Source organism: Coturnix japonica, chromosome Z (genome assembly GCF_001577835.2).
Source record: "Coturnix japonica isolate 7356 chromosome Z, Coturnix japonica 2.1, whole genome shotgun sequence".
Classification (NCBI taxonomy): Eukaryota; Metazoa; Chordata; class Aves; order Galliformes; family Phasianidae; genus Coturnix; species Coturnix japonica.
This window is the reverse complement of record NC_029547.1, coordinates 34,042,346-34,065,980: the sequence shown is the minus strand read 5'-3', so window position 1 is coordinate 34,065,980 and position 23,635 is coordinate 34,042,346. Positions and strand designations below refer to the sequence as shown.

General features: G+C 38.5%; 1 protein-coding gene across 1 annotated transcript in view; it reads left to right on the top strand.

Annotated features, from left to right (window-relative positions):
- Positions 1-23,635, top strand: part of LOC107306232 (guanine nucleotide-binding protein G(q) subunit alpha) — a 117,860-nt gene that overhangs the window by 77,659 nt on the left and 16,566 nt on the right. Inside the window, exons 4-6 of the mRNA XM_015849185.2 lie at positions 10,691-10,845; positions 18,974-19,102; positions 20,080-20,209. Of these exons, the coding sequence (XP_015704671.1) occupies positions 10,691-10,845; positions 18,974-19,102; positions 20,080-20,209 (414 nt within the window). The remainder of the gene's footprint in view (positions 1-10,690; positions 10,846-18,973; positions 19,103-20,079; positions 20,210-23,635) is intronic.

Genomic DNA, 23,635 nt, shown 5'->3' with positions numbered 1-23,635 from the left:
CAAGTAACAGGGAAAAAAAAGCTTTTCAAGCTCTTATTTATACAAAATTCATTTCTATGATTTCTCTGAGGGAGTGTTGTGTTTTTATTGGCTTTTCATCCTCCTTTTTAATGGTTGAAGTTGGCACTGTGTTTCAGGAGACTGATATTTTGCCTGAAGCCTTGAAAGAGGAGTCAGGAGTGCTTTACTGTCCTTTAAGTAAATGCTTCTTGGCATCTGATTAGAGCCAGTAGAAATACGGTATGTTTCTAGGAATGAAAAGATTATGCCTACTTTATAAAGAAGCTGTCACTTTTTTAGGCCACACATGGCACAAAACCTCTTTTTTTTTCTTCTTCTTTTTTTTTCTTTCTTTTGTTTCTTCCCATTTTATTCTCCCCGATGGCATTTGCAAATAGTTACTCATCACAAGGTTATAATATGTCTGTGGCTTCTCTTGGAAAATGATGTTTGGTTGCTGTCTTTAATGGCTTGGGGCAAAATTCATTCTTGTGTGACCCTATTCAAAAGAGCAGCTCTTCATCTGAGATTAAATGTTGCCCCTTCCTGCAGTTTTGCCACTTCATTACTCTAGACATCAAAAGGTTAATGAAAGCATCCAAAGGAAGTAAGTGGTAATTTATAATGTAGTTTTGCATGCCCAGGATAAATCTGAAACTCATTTTTAAAATTGTTCTATCCAAGAAATTAGGTAGTTGTTTAGAAAGGCAGTCATCCTGGTTGAAGAGTACACACTTAACCACTTAAATTCGTTGCAATTTTTTTGCAGAGGAGAATTTCTGCTGGAGTTGGTTATCATTTTAAAAGGGACGCTCCCAGTCTTCTGATACTTCTAGAAATGCATTTGAGATTATTATGTTCTCTGTTATGAATTAGTCAGCAGAGGGCACTCTTTTCCTTTAAAAATAAGGGATAGTGTGGTCTGTTTTTCTTTGGAGTAGTACTTTATAAAGATTAAAGATTATATGTGTGAAACTGAAAACTGATACAACATAATTCTGTAGAAGATTAGTTTTAATGCAAATACTTTAATATGTTGCTCTCCTGAGTTGAAACACAAGAGTGAAAACTTGATTTAAAAAGAAAAACAAACAACAAAATAGGAAACATGCCTACTTTTCACCTAAATATCAAACAGTGAAATTTATGTGTTCATGTAAACAATTGAAGGAGATTCATGAATTTCTAAACTGCCTGAAACAAATGATTCTTACCTCTATTACTTCTTTCGTTTCTATCTATTCAAATCCATGAAGCCAAGCTAAGTTGTTATTCTTCTGATTCTGTTGTACAAGGTTCATTCAGGTTTTGCACAGGAGTAAGGCTTGAACAAGAGTTCTGTGCATGTGTACACTTCTTAAGTGAGAGTTCACATACATCAGCATTGTCATTTCATTTTTTTATGTGCTTACTGTTGTATTGCAGTTGTTAGAGACAATTAATTATTTCAGGGTTGTGAAATACAGCCAGTTATTTTACTTAAAAACTGAATTAAATTTTAGCATGTTCATGTTTGTATAGCATATTCTTCCAGGGATCCTGCTTGAAAAACAATGCAGAAAAGTTTGATATTTTTTGTGGTATTATTATTGACCACCATTCTTCAAAAACATTTAGTAGGTCTAGAAGACTACTATCAAGCTCTCGTAGGGAAAACACTAATTAAAAATTACAGTTATTTATCCTGGTTTCTTGTGAAGTCATTTTAGAGAGACAGTTGAATTTACTAACTTGTCTTTCATGATTTTTGTATCCATTAATAATTTTATCTATGGGCAAAGTATATAGGAGATGCTCCTCGGGAAGGGCTGAGAGTGAGCATGTTTGATTTGTTAATTACCATGTGGCCGAATTCTTCAGCTACTGTTTTGTGAATAATAGGATGTCAGATGTATGTTGTTTAAGGCTTTTGATATTGCCCCCCATGATATCCTTATAACAAAGCTGAGGAAGTATGGGATAGATGAGTGGACAGTGAAGTGGGTCGAGAATTGGCTGACTAACGGAGTGTAGAGGGTTGTTGGTGGCGGTGCGGTGTCTGGCTGGAGGCCTGTAACTAGCGGCATCCCCCAGGGGTCTGTACTGGGTCCGGTCTTGTTAAACACCTTCATCAGCGACCTTGATGAGGGGATAGTGACCACCCTCAGCAAGTTTGCTGATGACACAAAGTTGGGAGGATTGGCTGACACACCTGAAGGCAGTGCTGCCGTTCAGTGAGACCTGGACAGGCTGGAGAGCTGGGCAGTAAGAAGCCAGATGAGGTTCAACAAAAGCAAGTGTAGAGTCTTGCACCTGGGTAGAAATAATTGCATGCACCAGTACAGGCTGGGGGATGACCTGCTGGAGAGGAGCTCTGCTGAGAGGGACTTGGGCGTCCTGGTGGACGACAGATTGACCATGATCCAGCAGTGTGCCCTTGTAGCCAAAAAGGCCAATGGCATACTGGGGTGTATTAAAAAGAGCGTGACCAGCAGGTCAAGGGAGATGATCCTCCCCTTCTACTCTGCCCTGGTGAGGCCTCATCTGGAATATTGTGTCCAGTTCTGGGCTCCCCAGTACAAAAAAGACAGGGATCTCTTGGAAAGAGTCCAGTGGAGGGCCACTAAGATGGTGAAGGGCCTGGAGCATCTCCCCTATGAGGAGAGACTTAGGGAACTGGGTCTGTTTAGCCTTGAGAAAAGAAGGCTGAGAGGGGACTTGAGGTGTGGGAGCCGTAGTGGTGAGTCTGGTCTCTTTTCAGAAGTGCGTGGGGATAGGACTAGGGGTAATGGGATGAAACTACATCATAGGAAGTTCTGCACGAATGTGCGGAAGAACTTCTTTACAACAGTGAGGGTGACGGAGCACTGGAACAAGCTGCCCAGGGGGGTGGCGGAGTCTCCTTCTCTGGAGATATTCAAGACCTGCCAGGACACCTACCTGTGCGACATGGTGTAGGGAGCCTGCTTTGGCAGGGGAGTTGGACTCGATGATCTCTAGAGGTCCCTTCCAACCCCTACAATTCTGTGATTCAATTCTGTGGAGTGTGCATGTTAACAAGCTGTGGTGGACCATAAAACACATCCCTGACTCTGGGATTGGTGCTGACCTCTGTTCAGTGCTGCTGAAAACAGTTCTAAGCCTGCCTCAGTTTACACCAGCTAAATATAATGGAACATGTTATTTGAGTCTTTTAGCTTCAAGTGTAACTGCCTTCTGCCTCTGTCACCTTAGTTACTCATGTAGGCTGTATGCAGTAGTTTCACTAACACCTAGAATGTTAGCTTCTCTAACACTAAAGAGAAGTCCATTAGTTTAGCCCATTTACATTGTGTATATATGAACTGGTTTAGCTAGTTCAAGAAACAATGGTGTATTTGCTAACATGTTTTTATCATAAATATGTTGTGCATGTAGAGATCTCAGAATCTCCCATTTTTCATAAAGGAAAACATAGAAGAAAGAGCCTTGAGTTGTGCTAGGGGTAGTTCAGGTTGCATGTTAGGAAAAATTTCTCCAAGAGAGTGGTCAGGCTCTGGAATGGGCTGCCCAGAGAAGTGATGGGGTCACCGACCCAGGAGGTGTTCAAGAAATGTTTAGATGTTGTACTGAGGAACATGGATTAGTGAGAAATGTTGATATAGGGGTAGTTGGACTGGATGATATTGGAGGTCTTTTCTGATGGTGGTGATTCTGTGAGTCTATATACTTGATTTTCTAACTCACCTGTATTTCTGATAGTTATTCTCACAGGATAAACTAGTATCCAGGGAGTAAAATAACATTTTACTCTTCAGCTTAATGACATCAGAGAAAATGGTTTTGTTGCCTGTGAAGGCTTTTGTTTATAGAAAAAGGATCAGAAGTTTTAGGAGAGACTAGTAGGGTGGCATCTCTCTTAGACACTTCCAAGAGAATCTTTTAGAAGGACATAAAACACTGTGAAACATTTTTTTCAAAGACTGTAACAACAATATGACTTTTAAAATGAAGTTTCCAAAGGCTTTGCTATTGTGTATGTAGAAATTGTGATAGGAGTCTAGATAAAATCTCACTCAAATTTTCTGTTTGAAGCCCTGTAGCAGTGGCATAGCGTTCGTCTTCCAACTCTGATGCAGCTTCTAAGGTAAATAAAAAGATCAAGAAAAAGCAGGGCTTTGTTGGCAGCATACAAATTATGTTCTCATTTTTTGTGCTTCCTGAGGCCTCTCTAAGCCTTAGTAAAAACAAATAAGCAAGCCTCATACATGTGCATATGACTTTGTTTCATTTTTGCAGTGTTTTAATATTTAAGATTATTGCAGCTAGAGTTTAGTGATACATTTTGAATGGATTTATTCTGCAACTTAAGTCATAGGTTAAGTCATAAATTCTGCTTTTTTGTAGTTCTCGTTAGTCAGGATATGTTGTCTTAAACTTTTTACAGAAAATGACTGTTAACATAAAAATTTTCCTGACCCAAACTGAGTTTTTCAGATTCTGTTTAGTGTCTTGGGAATTCTTTTTCAGTAAGCTGATGCTGTTTTAAATTTTCTAGCATCAGAATGTGAAGTATGAAAAGATACAAATTATTACTGAGGTAGTGCAATACCCTGTTAATCTTTTTCAGTAATTGAAGGATGATTAAGAACGTACTAAGCCTTTTAGAGCACTTCATAGCACACTGTATTAATTTGTATACAGTTCTTTATAGCACATCATGAAACCTCTTTCCTGTTTAGCCTAGTTCTTTGCTCCAAAGTTGCTCAAAAGAAGCAATGTTCTCTTTACAGTCCCCTTGTTTTTGTTAATACTGTGTAAGTGTACTTTCCTACTGGGGGATGATTATCAGTTAAGTTCCTGTTTTCCAGCATGGTGAGGAACATATCCCACAGCCATTTAGTTTTCAAGAGAGTGAAATAGAATAGTCTTATTATTCTTATTGAATGTTATATCTCTTAGAAATATCTATAGGTTTGCAGGATAATCTCCAAAGAAGCATCCCTTGCTACACAATCCTGTAAGGGCAGAGGGGGTATTTGCGTGAACCACACTTGTAGATGACAAGTCATCAGGTTCATGAGTCATAACTCATGACTCCTGTTGAACTGGTGTTAAGTAATCATTTCTGCTTTTAAGCTGCATTATTAATAGTTTGGCAAGTACGTGATCATGGTGGTAGCTTTGTAACAACTTTGATTCAGCTCCTGGACTTCTTGGATCTGGTCACATGCCATTGCACTCAATTATGCAATCAATGTAAGCTTTGGCATCCAAACCTAACTCCTCTGATTTATCCCTTAGTTACTGACTGCCAAACACTTACAGCCACAGGCTTTTTCTGGTGTGTTTATGAAATCCTTCTACAAAACAGAAAACATATATAAAGATGGTCTATCCTATGTGAGATAATTCTTTGAATGAGCATCTTAATATCAACTAGTCCTTAGAAATTATCAATAAAAAAGCAACCTTGTCTGCTGCATCTCAAGTGTGCTGCTTTCTCTTGTGGATGTAGGATCCCAGAGAAATTTCTTTTGAAGCCCCTGGACTACATTTCTGCTAATGCTCTGTTACATAAATTACTCATGGGTTGGACTCCTACTTTGAAAAAATTACAGGGATTATATCAAAAGGAATATAAAAGACTGAGCCTTTTTCCAAGCATACTAAAACGCTGGTTGCAGTCACTGTTGAGAATACTGTGGGAGACAGTGTCAGTGGCCTAGCTGAAGTCTAGGTGCACTACATCTGCAGCCTTTCCCTCATCCATCAGGAGGATCATCTGCTCATAGAAAGAGATGAGGTTGGTCAAGTAGTAGCTGCCTTGCATGAACCCATGCTGATTGGCTAATCCTGTTGTCCTGTATGTAGCATGTGATCTTCCTCAGGGTGATCCGTAACTTTCCTCAATACCGAGGTCAGGATGACAGGCTTCTAGTTCTCCAGATCCTCCTTACGGCCCTTCTTATAGGTGGGAGTCAAGTAGGCAAGTCTCCAGTCCTCTGGGACATCTCTGGTTGTCCAAGAATGCTAATAGATAATGGAAAGTAGTTTGGCAGTCACCTCTGCAATGCCCCTCATCAGCCTCAGGTGGATCCCATCCAGCCCCATGGACTTGTGGCAATCAAAATGGAGTAGTAGGTCTCTTAATTGTTTCCAACTGAATCATGAGGAGTTTATTTTTCTCACCATCTGAGACTTCCAGGTCAGGAGGATAACTGGTCTGACTTTTGAAGACAGACATAAAGAAGGCATTGAGAACCTCAGCCTTCTCCTTATCCTCAGTGGTTGCATTCCCCACCACATCATAGTAGAGGCTGAAGATTCTCCTTAGCCTTCTTCTCACTATTAATATATTTGTTAAAACAGATTTCATTCTCTTTTACCCTGGTCTCCAAGTTGAATTCAAGATGGGCTTTTGCCTTCCTAATTTTCTCTCTGCACAGCCTAACAACATCTTTGTACTCTCCTCAAGTTGCCCATTGCTTTAACCGCAAAATACATACATTCTTATTCTCCTGGAGCCTCAGGATAAGTTCCCTGTTCATCCATGCTGGTCTTCTTCCTCTTTGTTTCATTTTGCGGCGAATAGGGATAGCTTCCTTCTGCACTTTTAAGACTTCCTTCCTGAGTAGTGGACAGCCTTCTGGGACCTCAGGACTCTTGGGGACCAAATCCCAATGGGCCTTACCTACCAGTGTCCTGAACAGTTCAAAGTCCATCTTCCAGATGTCCAGGGTAGCTGTTCATCAGCTTCACCAAGAGTAGAGAACTCTGTGTAAGAAAGTCCCCAACCAACTATGTCAGGAAGTTATCTTCCATACACTCAGAATACAGAATACAGTTTACAGAATACAGTTTCCATACAGAAACATCCTAGACTTGTTCTTCTTTTGACACAGGTGAAACCCATCAGCAAAAATCAGGCTAGGCATGAGTAAACTGCCGTATAGTAAAAAATCAAAAACAAAGTCTTGCAGTTGCTCCAGTTTCTCAGCCACATCTTTATGCGAGATGTGTTTTCATGCTCCTCTCAGTATCCCTCCTTGCCACTGGAGGGATAGAGGAAAATATGACCTATATGCCCACTCAAGTCCTCTGAAGTCCTTTTGTTAAATCCTAGGGCTTCTGTCAGCATGAATAGAGTCAGGACCTCCATTTCTCTCAGAAGGGAGATGCCAGAGACAGTCACCTTTTTTTCCTTCTTGATGGAGGCAGTCTCAAGATGCGGAGTCAACCGCCACACTCTAGACACAATTAGAGGTGAGCTTTTGGCTTTTTCCTACAAGGCCAACTGCAAGGTCCTGCACCTGGGCCAGGATGATTCCAGGCCCAAATACAAAATGGGTGGAGAATGACTTGAGAGCAGTCCTGAAAAGGATTTGGGGGTCCTGGTGGTTGTTGAAAGACTCAACATGAGCTGGCAATGTGTGCTTGCATCCCAGGCTGCCAATTGTATCCTGGGTTGCATCAAGGAAAATATGACTAGCATGTCAAGGGAGGTGATTCTGGCCTTCAACTCTGCTCTCATGAGACCCTACCTGGTATACTGCATCCAGTTCTGGGGCTCCCTACACAGAAAGGGCATTGAGCTTTTGCAGTGGGTCCAAAGGAGGGCCACAAAGATGATCATAGGGCTGGTAGCACCTCCGCTGTGAGGACAGGCTGAGAGAGCTGGGGCTGTTCAGCCTGAAGGAGAGAAGGTTCTTGGGGGGGACCATATAGCAGCCTTCCTGTACCTGAAGGGGAGCCTATGAGAAAGCTGAGCCTACAAGAAAACTTTTTATAAGAGATTGTAGTGACAGGACAGGAGGAAATGGCTTTAAACTGAAAGAAGTTAGTTTTGGAATATTAGGAATAAATGCTTTACTGTGAGGGTGGTGAGACACTGGAACAGGTTGCCCAGAGAAGATGTGAATGCTCCCACCCTGGAGGTGTTCAGGACCAGGCAAGTTGTGTGGGAAGTGTCCATGGCTGTAGAAGGGAGTTGGAACTAGATGATCTTAAAGGTCCCTTCCAAGCTAAACCATTCTATATTTCAATGATTTGCTTGAACAAATGAGAGAAAAACGAAACTAAGTGATGTATTTAGATGTCTGCCTCTAGCACTAAGAATTATGAGTACTAATTTGAAAGTAATGCCTCCTCTTTTATAATGTTGGCACGTGACATCAGAGATAGATATATTTTAGTGATAGAGCAATAGAGGTTGAACCTTCACACCAATGTTCTGTTACATTTTGTTGCCATCTGAACGATGGCAGTAGAGGGACAGTCTGACATCTGACTTGGAAGTGCATATGAAGCAAAGGTGTGTAATTGAATTCCGTGATGAGGAAAAACTGATACCCACTGATATTCATCAACACTTGTGGAATGTTTATGGAGACCAAACAGGTGATCCTTGCTGCTTCTGGGTTTCCTGGAGCCCAGACAAACTGCCTATTCTGGCTGCTGCATCATGACTGACTGCACTGAAAGCTTGAGCTTCCAGAGTTAGGCCAGAGAATTAGACAGCCTTTCCCATGTAGCATGATAATGCCAGGCCCCATTCCAATTTGAAGATCATGGAGCACATTGCCAGTCTTGGCTGGACCACACTGTATAGTCTGTGTTTGGTACGTTCTGACTTGCATCTGTTAGGGCCAATGAAGGGTGAGCTTTGTGGGCAATACATTCCTAGAAACAGTGCTGTCATAGCATGTGTGAAACAGTGCATCTGCTGTGCACTTTTTTATGAGTGTGATACTGAATGAGAAAGATTCTAGAAGTAAAAAACGTTGTCTACAGGAGAGCACAGTGCTTCTGTGAACAAGAAGATGCATCCGAGGCTTCATAAAGACTTGAAATCTATATGAAGGGCCATTACCTGTCTGGACAATGCTCTCAGATGTATGGTCTAATTTTTAGGTGGTGCTTTTTAGAGCCAGGAGCTGGACTCAGAGATCTCTGGGTCCCTTCCAACTCAGGTTATTCTGTGATTCTACTTTTTTTTATTCTTTTTTTTTTTTTTTTTTTTAACTAGCACTGTTGTGGAGAGCTGTAGAGCAGTAGAGTACAAGCTTTCATGAGTGTACTCAAGCAAACCAAAAGGAAACAGAAGCAGTGTTCACAGGGGAAGTATTTATCACTTTAAAAAGCTGAATTAATTTTCTGACGGATATTGCTTACTGGAATATAGCATAGTTGATTTCATAAGATTTAACTGTGGTTCAGAGTTGTATTAGTTGAATGGCAGAACACTCTGAACAGATAAATGACAGAGTGCAGTGTCTTGGACAACTGCTGTGTAAGTCTGGGTTGATAATTGAATTAAGTAATTATTTATGGTTTTCTCTGCTACCGTTGTTGAATACTTGAGTACCTTTCAGAGGCATAAATCAGTTAGGAGAAATTTCTGGTGAAAGCTAAAGAGCAATTGTTGAGTAGTTAGTCAGTCTTTCACCTTTGTTAGCATTCTGATATAGCACTTGGCTATAATTTAAGAGCTCAAGTATATAAAAAAGAATATCAGAGTATACTGTTGTATCACTTTGTCAGTCAGCAAGTAGGTATTTGGGGCATCATTCTTCTGGAAGCATATGAAAGCTGAAGGGTACAGAATAAGCAACTGAGCTTGATAAGATACAAGGAAGTTACATAAATAAATAAATCATGTTTCACAGAAATTGTGTGCACAACTTAGAAATTGCTCTTCTTTGTCTCCATGGTGCTTAAGTAAATTCTGACAGTATTTAGGAGTGTGATGTTTTTATTAGAGGTTATTTCCTATTGGCAAATCCCAATTTTAGAACCTACTCTTTAAGAATCTCTGTAATATAGCACAACCACAGTTTATAATACAAATTGAAACTTGAGAGCTTTTCTAAGAATCTTGCTTTGCTTTGCTCAGTAGTAAATAACATACCAGAAGTTATGCTTCTGGTAGCATGAAGAACTTTTTACAGTAAATTTCCATGAAAGACAGATTCCTTCCTAACTTCCTCTCTGATCTCTTGGGCTCTTTCAGAGTCTGAATCAGTCAAGATGACTAACTGGTTATCATATGCCCTAAATCTGTAAAATTCAACATTGAAAATTTTACTTAATGTTAGCTTAATTAAGTAAGAATTTTGTTTCAAACACCTCATATATTCAATCTTAATAATAGTAAGTAGTCTGGAGTAAACATAGTCTGAAATAAAGGCACACATTTGTTAATTCATCTTCTGTCCTAGTTTTATATCTACTGCTCTTTGTCTTGGTTCAAGTGTACTTTATCATTACTTACGTGTAATTTACTCAGTACTCTTTATGATTCTTCCTGTACCATCATTCACATGAATACAGATTTTGGTGAAATATTCCTCCTAGGATATTTTGCATTTTCACCATTTTTTTTATTTTTTTTTTTTCTTCTAGTTACCCAGTTATCCCATATTCAGCTGCTAATGAGTTGTCCAGTAGTAAAGACACCAACAGGTACTCTGTTTTACAGAGTCTGGTAACATATAAAGAGCAAAATGTGTTGATCCATGTTGAGATCTGCAAACATTCCAAGTAAACAAACAAAATAGATAAGGTTTCCTCTGTTCTTTCTTTTTAGAGCTCCTTATGCTGCTGGTCATCTTTCCCCATCTTCACAACTTCCCTCATATAGTACTTTACAAATTCTGTATATACATTGGTGAGGTGGCTGTTCTGAAAATTAAGGTGGTCTAAGTTCTACTGCTTTGTTTGTTTCAAATAGGCTCACGCACAGTTAGTGCGGGAAGTCGATGTAGAGAAGGTGTCAACTTTTGAGAACCCATATGTAGATGCAATAAGAAGCTTATGGAATGACCCTGGAATTCAGGAATGTTATGACCGACGACGGGAGTATCAGTTATCAGATTCAACTAAATAGTAAGTATACGATGTCTACAAACAGCTGTATCTCACATTGTCTCTTACAAAGTAATTTTTACTTCTTAGCTTTTTAACTACTTGTAGACATGCAGCACAAAAGTACACTTACCAAATGTATTTTAAGAGCTGCGTTTAAGTTGTGGTTTGCTTCTAGTTTATTACTAAATGTGTATGTATTTACCAGAATGAAACTTAGGTACCATTCAAACTCTAAAGTAATATTCTAACTGAGAGATTCTAAGTAGAAAGCCTGGGTTCCTGTGACTTACATTTAAAAGTACAAGCTGGGCAAAAGTACTTCCATGTACTTTAATGCAAGAAGTGCTATCAATTTTCATATGATTCATAAAAAGCAAAGTCTTCTATGATTTCTCTCTTCCCAGATTTTCACCTTTTTCTCACAGGCTGCTTTTGCAGTCCTGGTGGTGAGGTAGGTAGTGTGTTTTATTGAGCTGCTTTTCTTTTGTGTAAACAAGGCCAAAATGTGAAAGAATGTATCTGTCAGAAAGGCAAACATATAACTGAAAAAGTACCAAAATTGGTAAAGCATAGAAGGAAAAAAAAAAAAAAAAAAAAAGTAGAGTTAGAACATTTCAAAATATACCTGTTGTAGATCAACAACAATGAAAATGTCTGTGTGATAGGAATTGGTATCAAATGTTCAACTCTTGTTTTTGGGGGACAAATGGATCTTCTTAGAACTATTAAATTTAATAAAGAGTAATTAAGTACTTATAAAAGCAAATTGATTGCACCAATGATTTGCCAAAAGTAAACATACAAATCAATGGGTTATTTTTAAAGCTCAACAGATATAGCGATTTAACATGAGGTTTGTAAGTTTGCTGGTTTTAGCTATAATATAGTTCATACAACACAGTTCTGCAAAATCTGTTTCTGAAGGAGTAGTATAACATAAGAATTACGAATTATTATATATGAGACTTTATAAGATCCTCTAATATATTTATGCTTGTGAGTAGAATTTCTTCCAATAGGGAAGTCCAGTGTAGTAAACTAACAGAAACCAAAAATATATTGTTTCAGAAATACAGCAAATGTATTTAGCAACAGAACACCTGAATAGAATCTGCTAACTTTAAGTCACTGTATCACAAAGCAGCAAAACAAGATGCTTAAAATTTACAATTGAGATTCACAAGACAATAAGACAGAATTAAGCACCCAGTGCTCATTGACTCGGTGAGACAGTAGTTTCTTCTGACATGTTGTTTGAAGCAGAAGCAATGATTTGCTGTTTTCTTGTATATAATCTGAGCATATGTATCGATATGTCTTGTATTATTCATTCATTCCTTGCATGATTCTCTCCTCATAAGTTTTCTCTGCTTTTGCAGTAATTGTGTTTTCAGTCTGTTCTCTATACTGTTTTTATTCTTTCCCCGGTATCAGTGTATGCTGTCTTTCTCAACCTCTTCCTCTGTGTTTTGTAGTTATTGTTTCTGAGTATTGTTTCTGGTTCTAATATATCTTGTGTTTTTCTGCACATGCTGTTATCCTTTGACCTGTTTTGTCATTTTTATTGGTTTTATACCCACTGCTAGTACTATGGAAGAATGCATCATGTCTGTTTACCAGAATAGAGAAGGATAAGGTCTAAGAGAAAGTTTTCTGGGCCTTGGCAGTTGATTTGAAACTCTTGATAGCTCAGCAAATATATTGTTTTTTTACTATTGAATATTCCAAAAGCTCAATGTTCCTGTAGGTTTTAAAAGTAATTTCTAGACTTAGCCATAATAAAATCAAGAGTACATCAGATAAATAGATTATTAACTTCCCGTATACGTTATTTTGTGACTTACTCACTTATTTACCACTAAACCACTTCCCTTTATGGCTTCAGAGGTAGCGTTCACAGTATGTAAACCAACACCACAGTGAAGATAAACTTAAGTAATAGTTCTGAGAGCTGAGATCTTTCTCTGTGGGCTTTATTGGGTAACAGTATCTTAACCAAGGTTAAGGAAGCAGGCTTTCTAGTTTGCTATATAAGGATGTCAGAGAATAACTGTTTAGTAACTCTGTCCTACCTGTGTTTTATAACATTCCAGAGAAATAAATAGAACACCCCTTCCTCCATGTTCTTCAGTGTGTTGTCTGTGCCAGTATTTAATCCCCCCTTTTGGTTACTTGTGCAAGATATCTAATGCTCTATTTTATTATTCATTCATGCAGAGAATCCTTAAAGTTTTTGTTTCTGCATTTGCTATCATACTTGCACTGTAGTGTTTTCATTTCCTTGTTATTGTGTAGTGATATAGCTCTGCTTATACCTGCAGTCGTATGACTTGAGTCATATTTCTTTTCCCCCCACAAATACACATTTTTTTCATTAAAGCCTGGAGCTTTGGGGTTTAAACTTTGCAAATGTTTACTGTTAACTGTCATACCTAGAAGACTTAAGCCATATGATATCTATCTTGCTTATGGTTAAAAGCACTGAAAATGTTTGCATATGAAGTCTTCTTGGTAAGCATTGCTGTTTTAGCTGCAGTTATACTGAAATCTCCTAATATAATATCCATTTTGTTTGTTCCATGGGTTTGCCCCTTTCCTCTTGTTTAGTACTCTCATTTTCTTATATAGATCGGGCAAAAAGTCTCATTGTTTTCTGGCTGAGTTGTAACAAGTCATCTTTACTAGTTGTACATCAATGCTTTTACCACTGTTAATAATTGCTTCTATTCAGCGTCTTTTGTTTGCTTTAGAGACTTGGTTTAGTCACATCCCTTCTCAGCAGAATGTACCAGAAGCACTGTTTTCTCCAGGAATGTCTCCCTTATTCTTTCAGATCTTGCAGACAAATTTCTTTTTAGCAGAGTGCTTATTAGTGTACTAATGAGCATCTTGGTCCCACCAGTTTTGCCTGTTGAGTTTGACAAGAGTTACTGGGCAGTACTGATGAACAGAGCAATCTTCTGTTTTGCCTTGGAAATAAAAATGGAAGTTATAGATAGATGAAGGATGTAGCTCTTCCTGTCTTTTTTTCTCCAGTCTCTTAATGCTTTTGCTTGATTAATTAGGCTATGCACTAAATTTAGTTTAGAGATGCAAGAATTTTCTTCAGAAACCTTTTCTTCAGAAAATGCTTCACTATCATGTGGTACCTGCAAAAAAAATCTCAGGCTAGAGAATGGCTAGAATAAGGTGCTTGTATGAAGTGTTTGCCCTGTGTTTCTTCATGTTGAAGATGTTTCAGGACTTCATTCACTGAAAATAAATTCAGTAGGCTTTAATGGTCAGTTTTTATTAGGTGGTGCAGCTCTCCAAAGTAGTAGATGTTGGACAGGGCTTTAATGAGAGACCTGTACTTCTTGGAAAAGGTTATTGGTTAAAACTTCTCTGGTGTATATAATAGAGTTAGAAGTCACCCCTCTTTGCCCATTTTCTGTATGAAAAGGGCACGTAGTAAATGCAGAGCGAGTCAGACTACTCCTGTTAACCTGTTCTTTCTGTTTGTTTTGTAATGCACACAAAAGGTACATTTGAAACACATTCAAATCTTATCATTAGCACCTTCATGGCCTGGCTTTCTTGGAAACTGGCTGTGGATTTGGACCTTGTCATAGGCAATGTAAAGTGCATTAAAAATAATTACTTCTTTCTCGGTGCTGACTAGGAAACAAAAGGCTTCCTTTGTTTCTGGTCAGTGTGCAGATCACCAGTGTGCTACAAGGCTGTGGCAGTTTTTCTTGACGTCAAGAGAGAGCTACTGTCACCTGCTCATTACACACAGATTACCTTGGTAATGCACCTTGTGCCTATTGCTATAGCAACCTCCTGGAAAATTACATCAGCAGACAGTAAAATTCATTTTTATAAAACTAATTACGGGTATAATTAACTTTTAAAACTGGATCTTCACTACAAATGTAATCAGATCTATGTGATTTGGCATCTTTTATTTTTAAAGTAATATGCAGGTTTTGTTTGTTTCAGAAATGCTTGCCAGAAGTGCTATTTGGGTGAGAGGACCTATAGCTACAAAATGTCTCATCAAAATAAGACATTTCTTAGCAGGTGGCAAAATTCAGTTTAGAGTGCCATGCAGTTCAGACTTCTGTGCAGCTGCTGCTCAACACAGAAGTGAGTTCTCAGTTCGTAACACAAGTTACTGTTAGACTAGGTCACAAGGCATTTGCCCAGCTATTTCCAATATCCATCTCACCATCAGTATTTTAAAGTTTGAATTTAATAAACTAAGGAAAGATCTCCCTTTGGCAGGTGTTGGCTGCAGTTTTGTTGGTGAAAATTTTTATTTGTGACAGGTTTTATGATTCAAGAACGCATGTGCATTAATTTCTAGCATATGCTGAAAAGCCATTTGTATTGGAAAGGCTGGTCACAGTGTTTGTGTATATGTGCGTGCAGTAAAACTCCCGAGGGCTTTTTAAAAATTACTTCTTACATTTTTCTGAAATAACTTGTGCACTTCTTTAATATAGCTATTTTTGGTTTTTTATATTATTATTTTTAAGTGCACAGAGTTTGTTTGCCCATGAGTGTTTGTCACTAGTTTGCGTAGGGAATCGTTAGGTGAGCACTTCAAAGACACTTTGAATCACACTTGTAATAAACAGATGTGGAAAAGAGATTAAAATCCTTATTTTTCTTCATTCATCACCTATCTGAATTCAGACACTCTTAAGAGATTTCCCATAACTCTGGCTTAGTAAGTTCTGTCTTGGCTGTAGGTAAGCTACTGGAGGAAGTGACTCCATACTGGCTTCCTGCTGGAAGTTACGGACTTTCTACATCCCTATAAAATAAACTAGCTTAATTTGTACAGTTTTAATAGTATTTTTTCACTGTTCAAATAATTTTGAGAGAAATGTGTTACAAAGACATTGTATAAGTGAAAAATCTGGCAACTGGGTAAGGGCGGTGGCTTCAGTACAGAGATGCAGCTAGAGTGGAGCCTGAGCCTGCACAGCTGTAGATAGAAAAGAACTAGCACTCACCAATGTGTTCATGTTTAAAATTGCTAGTTGGTGTTTTCTTTAATTGTTTAATAAGCTTAAGAATACTTAAAGCATAGGCACACAGCAATGCCATTCCCATGTTAATCAAAGAATTTCTTTAAACCACTGCTTTAAATTTCCACCCCTTTTGGTATGAGCAAGACACAAAAACATAGGTCTTTACCATGGTAAGGAATTAAGCCATAAGAAACTAAATAATTGCAATGATGAAGTTTCAGTATTACAGGAGCAGCTATTCCCACTATTCACATAATGATATATGAAAATTCTGTGTAGTATATTTTTAAATAATAATGGTATCTCAATTGTCTTACATACTTGTATTTTGTCTCAGCATTTTGAAACGGTAAAATCAATCCAGCGAGTAGGTTACTAAGAAAAATCAAACCATCACCCCATGCCTCCTAGTGCAATGTATAAGTCTGTTCTTGTGCTTGGAAAAGAGATGTTCTGGTTTTTTTGGTTTTTGTTTTGTCCATGTAGCTCTGAGGACATATAATCACACCATTATATATTTAATACACAATAATAATTGTGTTACTTTGTTTGAGAGATAATATGAATTTTAAGAGAAATCTAGGTTTTAGTGATTTTGGAGTATCTTGAGAGGAACTTCATGTTACTACTGCAGTCAAAGCTTTCAGTCTGTTTTTTCAGAAACATTTTTCACCCATGTCTGATGTGTTTAATCATTCAGTGACTTAACTCTCCTCTAAGTTGCTAGAAGAATGTGAAAACACACATACAATGTGTTAATGGGTAGAGTAGTGGTTCTGCAGAATTCTTAGAGTAACATAAAATACAAAGAAGGATAAATCCTAGTCCTTTGCCTCAGAGCAAGACTGTACAAGCTTCATTAATATCTGAATTTCAACTGGAATAATTCTTCAGCAGAAATGTCTCAAAAAAGAAAGAAAGAAAGAAAGAAATCAACAAAAAGAGAAAAAACAAAGCTCAATAGAAAAAGTTTTATTTTTTAAAGTTTGGACTATTTTTAATGTATTTTTAAAGGATAGATAAGTGCTTGTGAGGTCTAATGATAACAGTGCTAGGACGAAAATAAATAAGTAAGTAAAAAATGCTCATCTGCCCTTTGAATAGCTTCTAGAAGCTCAAATGAGATCTGTTTATTTAATGTTATCCCTTTAAATTATTTCCAGTCTAGAATCAGCCAGATGTGTGTTACAGCACACCTTAGCAGTATCCCTGCTGCCGTTATGGTTCAGAGTTATAGTTACCAGGCTCAGGCTGGAGATCACAAATGAGGCTTTCCAAAGTAGTGCAACAAGGTAACTGTATAAATGGGCCAGATACCAGTTTCTGCTGTCAGAAATACAACTGTAGCATGGAGTGACTCATGGTGCTTTCAAGGAGCCTTCAAAAAATAGTAACAAAACCGCTACTGTGATGTAGAAGGTTAAAAGAAGGTAGGCAGTGCTTCAAGGCCTCCATCAGTTTCCTATTGTGGTGGTTATGGATTTCCTGGACATTTTTCTCCCCTCAGCAAGTAGATGGTTTGCTTTTTGTTTAAAGCATCTAAGTGCAGATGAAGTATTCAGGTTCTCAAGCCTTTTTAATTGGCAGAAACTAATCAGTAATCTGAGAAAATATTTTTGGAGTTACACCTTATGAATATGTTAAGTAATGCAAGGTGCATGGTTCAATACATCTTTCTAAATACATGTAAGGTTCCCACATTCAAATTTTTTTTTTTTTTTTTTTTTTTTCAGATTAATCTTTCATGAATAAAATTATGGGGAGGAAAGCTTGTTAATGTTTTTGTCTGTCTCCCTGACCTAATAGATTAGTTCTTCAGTATTTTGCTGTGAAGTAGAGAACTCAAGCTGCTTTGTTTCTGTCATTCAGGTACAAAGTTTCTTTTTAGAATGACTTGCTTCCTCTGTTTGATAACAAATCATTCAGAGCACCTAGAAGTAGTATAATTTGCTGTATGGTGGTTTTTTTTGTTTTTGTTTTTAAAGAACACATTCAGTAGTAACCCTGAGGAAAAGAATGCTAAGAGTTTTGTGATACTTCATCAAGGAGTCCATTTCTGCCCTTCACTACAACAGATCAAAGCATTCTTAGATTAATGTATTATATCAGTGGCTAGCTTGAGATCATTGTGCTTCTAAGTAACCAGATGCCAAGAACTTCTGCAGCAGTCATTCTCTCAGACATCCCCTATGGGAGAACCCCTGCTGCCTGGTGCACTCAGTTCATGAAATGACCAGCTCCTCTACCCAAACAGACCATCACCATCACACACTGGCACATTTCTTTTTTGAAGCATCTCTCTTAGGAGAGCTCCTGTACTTCCAGTACATTGCTGCTTTATGATTGAAAACCACCATTAAACAACAGCAGAAGAGTTTGGTGTTGTAATTAATGAACAGCTTTACAAGTAGTTTTATTTCAGTTTTGGATTACTTGCTAACTATCTGGGAAGCGTTCCATGTATGTTATTTAGACTTATTAACTTGATGAGAGGTTTCAGTGTGAGTGCAGAAATTTCAGATGCAAGAGGTCCCACTGTGAGATTAATTCTGCCTTCCAGTAACTCTGGAGAGTTCTTTGTCAGTAGGTGGATTTTTTCCTTTTTGGTGTAATTATTATTTCTTTCAATGTAATCTTCAGTTGGTGCCATTTATCTTCCAATCATTTTATGTCTAGTAAACATACACTGAACTGATAACTATCAGATTTGTACTATCTGTATGTCTGTGTAGATTCTAAAGTCAAAATATCTAGGAATATGTTATCCTGTCAGCTAAAACTGTGCAATTTCATATTTCTTATACATTTTATATTATTATTTATCCATAAGTTGCCTAGAAACGTGTAACAAAAAAATATTTGGTGATTTTGCATGTGGAAGCCAAGTAGATTTTAAAAGGACAATAATTTTGTCAAATTTGCTTGAAGCTGTGAAAGTGTACAGGAAGGACAAGTGTAGCACAACATTACACTTTGTCCTCTTTTTTAGGCCAATAATGCTCCTTTTTTCTGGCATTTTTTCTCATCCAGCAGCCAACTTTTGCTTCCTAATCTTCCTTTCTCTTTTCCTCAGTCAAATTATGGTGTCACTGTCTTGCATTCCTTTTGTTTCTCCCTGTTTATAGCTATCTTAATGACTTGGACCGCATAGCAGATTCCACCTACTTGCCAACTCAGCAAGATGTGCTTAGAGTTCGAGTTCCAACAACAGGAATCATCGAATATCCATTTGACTTACAAAGCGTCATTTTCAGGTAGAAAAAAAGTTTAGCACTCATTTAGTTTCTTTTTTTTTTTTTTTCCCTTTGCATTAATTACGTCACATGTAGGATACTGATTAAAAGTGCGTTAAAAAATAATACTGTGCTTTTAAAAGTAAAGCTTATTCATTTCATTTTTATGGTTAATTATTAAGCAGCTGATATTAAACGTATCAAAACAATGAAAGATAATTTGGTTAGTTGTTTTTTTTTTAAGACACTACTGATAGAAAATCTACAAGTAATCTTTTCAATAAAAATTAACAAAGTTTTATTATGAGTAATAATCTAAAAATGTAATCATGTCTCTATCTAATGCTAATTATGGGATGCAAAATTACCTCCCGTGTAGCTGATGATTAGCAAGAAATCACTCTCCTAAAGAGAAAGTAAACCTATTTGAGTGCAGGTACCATTGCTTGAAAATAACTGTGCATTTACAATACAAGTTAGACCTCTCAAGGGTTTAGTTACATTATGACATGGAATGAAGTGAGAGTACCCTGCCATCAAATATGAGTTTTTCTGTTGTCTATTGACAGCTTCAGTAAATACATGTTGTATTCTATGTGCACTCTTACATAGATCATCTGTGAGAAGCTGGAAATTTTGACACTTATAATTTTTGGAGGGAAGAGGCAGAGCTCTAAACCTATTCTCTGCACATGTTTCTGCTAAATATACAGGGTATACATTCCAGAATCATGGCTCACTATCGTGAGACTTCTGCATCTCAGAAATCTGAAAATTTTGAGACCTACAATGAATTAAATATAGACATCAAACTAAAAGTCAAATTTGGTTACTTGTTTACTTTTAACAGATTTCATTAAACTTTAATCTCAGTGGAGAGATCATCAAGAAGAACAAACCAAGCTCTCTTTTCAATTGAGTTCTTTTTTGTTATGTATGTGGTTGTGTGATTATCTCTTATGGTGTTCATAGAGTTGATGTGGTTGTTAATTTTGCAGAATGGTGGATGTAGGAGGCCAACGATCAGAAAGAAGAAAATGGATACATTGCTTTGAAAATGTCACATCTATCATGTTCCTAGTAGCTCTTAGTGAGTATGATCAAGTGCTTGTGGAATCAGACAATGAGGTAAGCAATAATTAGCACAGAGCACCAGTTTTGAAGTAAAAATACTTCTGCCTGTCCCAGACGTTTTCCAAATCCATCTACCAGCAGTCATACACAACTGTGTGTAATGAAATGAGGAGTACTACAGAGATCAAAAGTCTAAGCCATGTTGTGGAGCATTCAACAAACAGGAATATTGTTGAATAAAGAGAGATATTCTTAGTTATTTGAGTAGTTAGTGTTTAGAATCAGAGACAGAAAAAAACAGTGGTGAAAGACAAAATGTGTAGATTCCTTTCTAGAACAGACCCTACACTAATAAACTTCACTTAATTGACTTAAGCATAGACTGTATTAATGTATTTTGTAGTTGTATTTTCATTTCAAAAAACAGAAGAAACAAGGAAATATTAGTTGGTGACCTGTGAGCTGAAAGGACAAAGAATATTAGCATCCAGTATATGCATCAAACTTCTATGAGTTACGTACTGTTCCATGGAAGTCTATTAAAATACACTCAAGGAATTTAGGTGAAAAAAAATAATTTTCTTCCATGGCTTGTATACATACTGATTTCACTGTTTAAGGGAATGGCTGATATAGCATGGTAAGTGTTTCTGGACATGGCTGTATGTCAGATTAATTTTTTAGTCGTCTGGGACCAAGCACTGGAAGCTTTTACATTTAGTCTTCTTCTGAGAGAAATATATGATTACATTTCTTTACTATCAACAATGTCACTGAAAGCTGAATTTTCAATAAGAGGTGGTCTTTAAATGAGCAGCTGTCCTTTTGCCCTAATAATGTAATTAGCACCAATTGATCTCTTGTAATTCTGAAAACTAGATGTGAATATAAAAAGATAATTCAGTGAGATTCAAGCCAAGCCAGAAGTGTCTGGTTATGTTTTTTCTGTGGTTTGTGTTACTGTTTGGTAGCTGACACAGGTAACACAGAAATAATCAGCATTTTAATCGTACAAGTCTAAACAAAGTATATTGGAAATTATCTAAAGAATAATTAGTTACAGTAATTCTCAGGTTCTGTTCTAACTTTCCAAAATAAGCTACCAAACTTGAGGAAAGGTTTAATTCTAGTTTTACATTACAGAATCACAGAATGACCCGGGTTGGAAGGGACCTCAAGGATCATCAGGCCCCTGCTTAGCAGGGCCACCAAACATACACATTTACTAGATCTGGTTGCCCAGGGCTCCGTCCAACCTGGTCTTGAACACCTCCAAGGACGGGGCATCCACAACCTCCCTGGGCAGCCTGTTCCAGGGCCTAACCACTCTCCTAGTGAAGAACTTCCCCCTAACATCCAACCTAAATCTTCCCTCTTTTAGCTTAAAACCATTTCCCCGTGTCCTGCTATTGTCAGCCCTTTCGAAGAGTTTACTCCCCTCCTGGGTGTAAGTTCCCTTCAGGTATTGAAAGGCTGCAATGATGTCACCCCGCAACCTTCTCTTCTCCAGGCTGAACAAACCCAACTCCCTCAGCCTGTCCTCATAGGGGAGGTGCTCCAGCCCCCTGATCATTTTTGTGGCCCTCCTCTGGACCTTTTCCAGAATCTCTATGTCTTTTTTGTACTGAGGGCTCCACACCTGGACACAGTACTCCAGATGGGGCCTCACAAGAGCCGAGTAGAGAGGGACAATCACTTCCCTATCCCTCCTGACCACCCCTCTCCTGATGGAGCCCAGGATCCCATTTGCTTTCCGGGCTGCCAGAGCGCACTGCTGGCTCATGCTGAGTCTTTTGTCCATCAGGACCTCCAGATCCTTCTCTGCCAAGCTGCTCTCAGATGGCTTGATCTGGCCAGGTGGCTTGCTGAAACCCTTGCTTTTCTGTTTGATCAGGTAATGTCAGCTTGTGGATCATGACTTAGAGCATCTGTACTTCTAAAGATGGAGCAATACCTTCTTGGGTTGAATCATTTGGAGTTTACAATTTTGCTTTATTCTGTTAAGCATGAGCACAATCACATGGCATATGTGGGACAAACTAGGGGATCATGCCTATCTGGCATGGTTTCATGAAAGGCAGGTCCTTCTTGACTAGCCTGATCTCCTTCTATATCTGGGTGACCCACCTAGTGGTTGAGGGAAGGGCTGCGGGTGTAGTCTATATAGACTTAAGTGAAGTCTTTGTCACTGCATCCCTCAGCTTTTTGTTTTTGTTTTTTTTGAGAAGCTGGCAGTTCATGGCTGATATAGTCTTGTTAAAAGCTGTCTGGATGACTGGGCCCAGGGAGTGGTGATGGAAATTCAGCTGGTGACTGAAAGAGTTGGTGTTCTGGTGGGTCCTGCCCTTTATTCACATAGTCCCATACAGGCAGTGTCTGGAAAGCTGCACAGAGGAAAAGGATCGTAAAATCATAGAATCACACAATTCTTAGAGATTGAAGGGAACTTTACAGGTCTTCTGGTCCAACTCATGCAATGAGCAAGGACATCTACAGCTCAGTTGGGTTTCTTAGAGCCCCATCTAGCCTGGCCTTGAAAGTTTCTAAGAGCAGGGCATCTACCTCATCTCTGAGCATCCTGTTCCAGTGCCCCACCACCCTCACTGTGAAAGATCTTTTCCTTATATTCAACTTAAATCTACCCTCCTTAAGCCTGAAACCATTTCCCTTTGTCCTGTCGCCACTGACGCTGCTAAAGAGTCTGTCCCCTTCTTTCCTGTAGCTCCTCTTTGGGTACTGAAAGGCTGCTGTTAGGTCTCCATGGAGCCTTCTTTTCTCCAGGTAGAACAGCCCCAGCACTTTCAGCCTATCCACAGGGGAGGTGTTCTGTCCTTTGAATCATTTTGTGGCCTTCCTGTGAGTGTACTCCAGGAAGTCTGTGTCCCTTCTATATTGAAGATTCCACATCTGTACATGGTACTCCATGTGAGGTCTCATCAGCACAGAGCAGAGAGACAGGATCACCTCCCTTGTCCTGCTAGCCGCACTTTTTTTGATGCAGTGTGAGATATGGTTGGCTTTCTGGGCTGTAAGGGTACATTGCTGACTCCTGTTCAGCTTCCCATCCACCAGCTCTTTTTCAGTCATGTGACAGGCAGTTATCAGAGAAGATCAAGGCAAAAAAAAACAGCTGTTGAGTACTTCAGCCTTCTTGTCTTTTGTTACCAGCTTGCCTATGTCACTCACTAGAGGGGTACACCTTCATGGACTTTCCTTTTCTGATTGTCTGTAGGAGCCTTTCTTCTTATCAACCCTTGGCTTTCCTGACCCCATCCCTATGCAGCCTAGCAGCTTCTTTATATTTTTCAGTGGTACCTGTCCCTGTTTCAATAGTGTGTGCATTTTGGACTTGCTCTCATTCTGACTGGCAGGTCCCAGATCAGCCATGCAGTGTCCAGCCTTTTCTGACTCTGCACCTGGGGATGTCTCAGCTCTTGTGCTCCGAGGAAAGCTTTTTTAAGGTCTGTTAGCTCTGCTCTG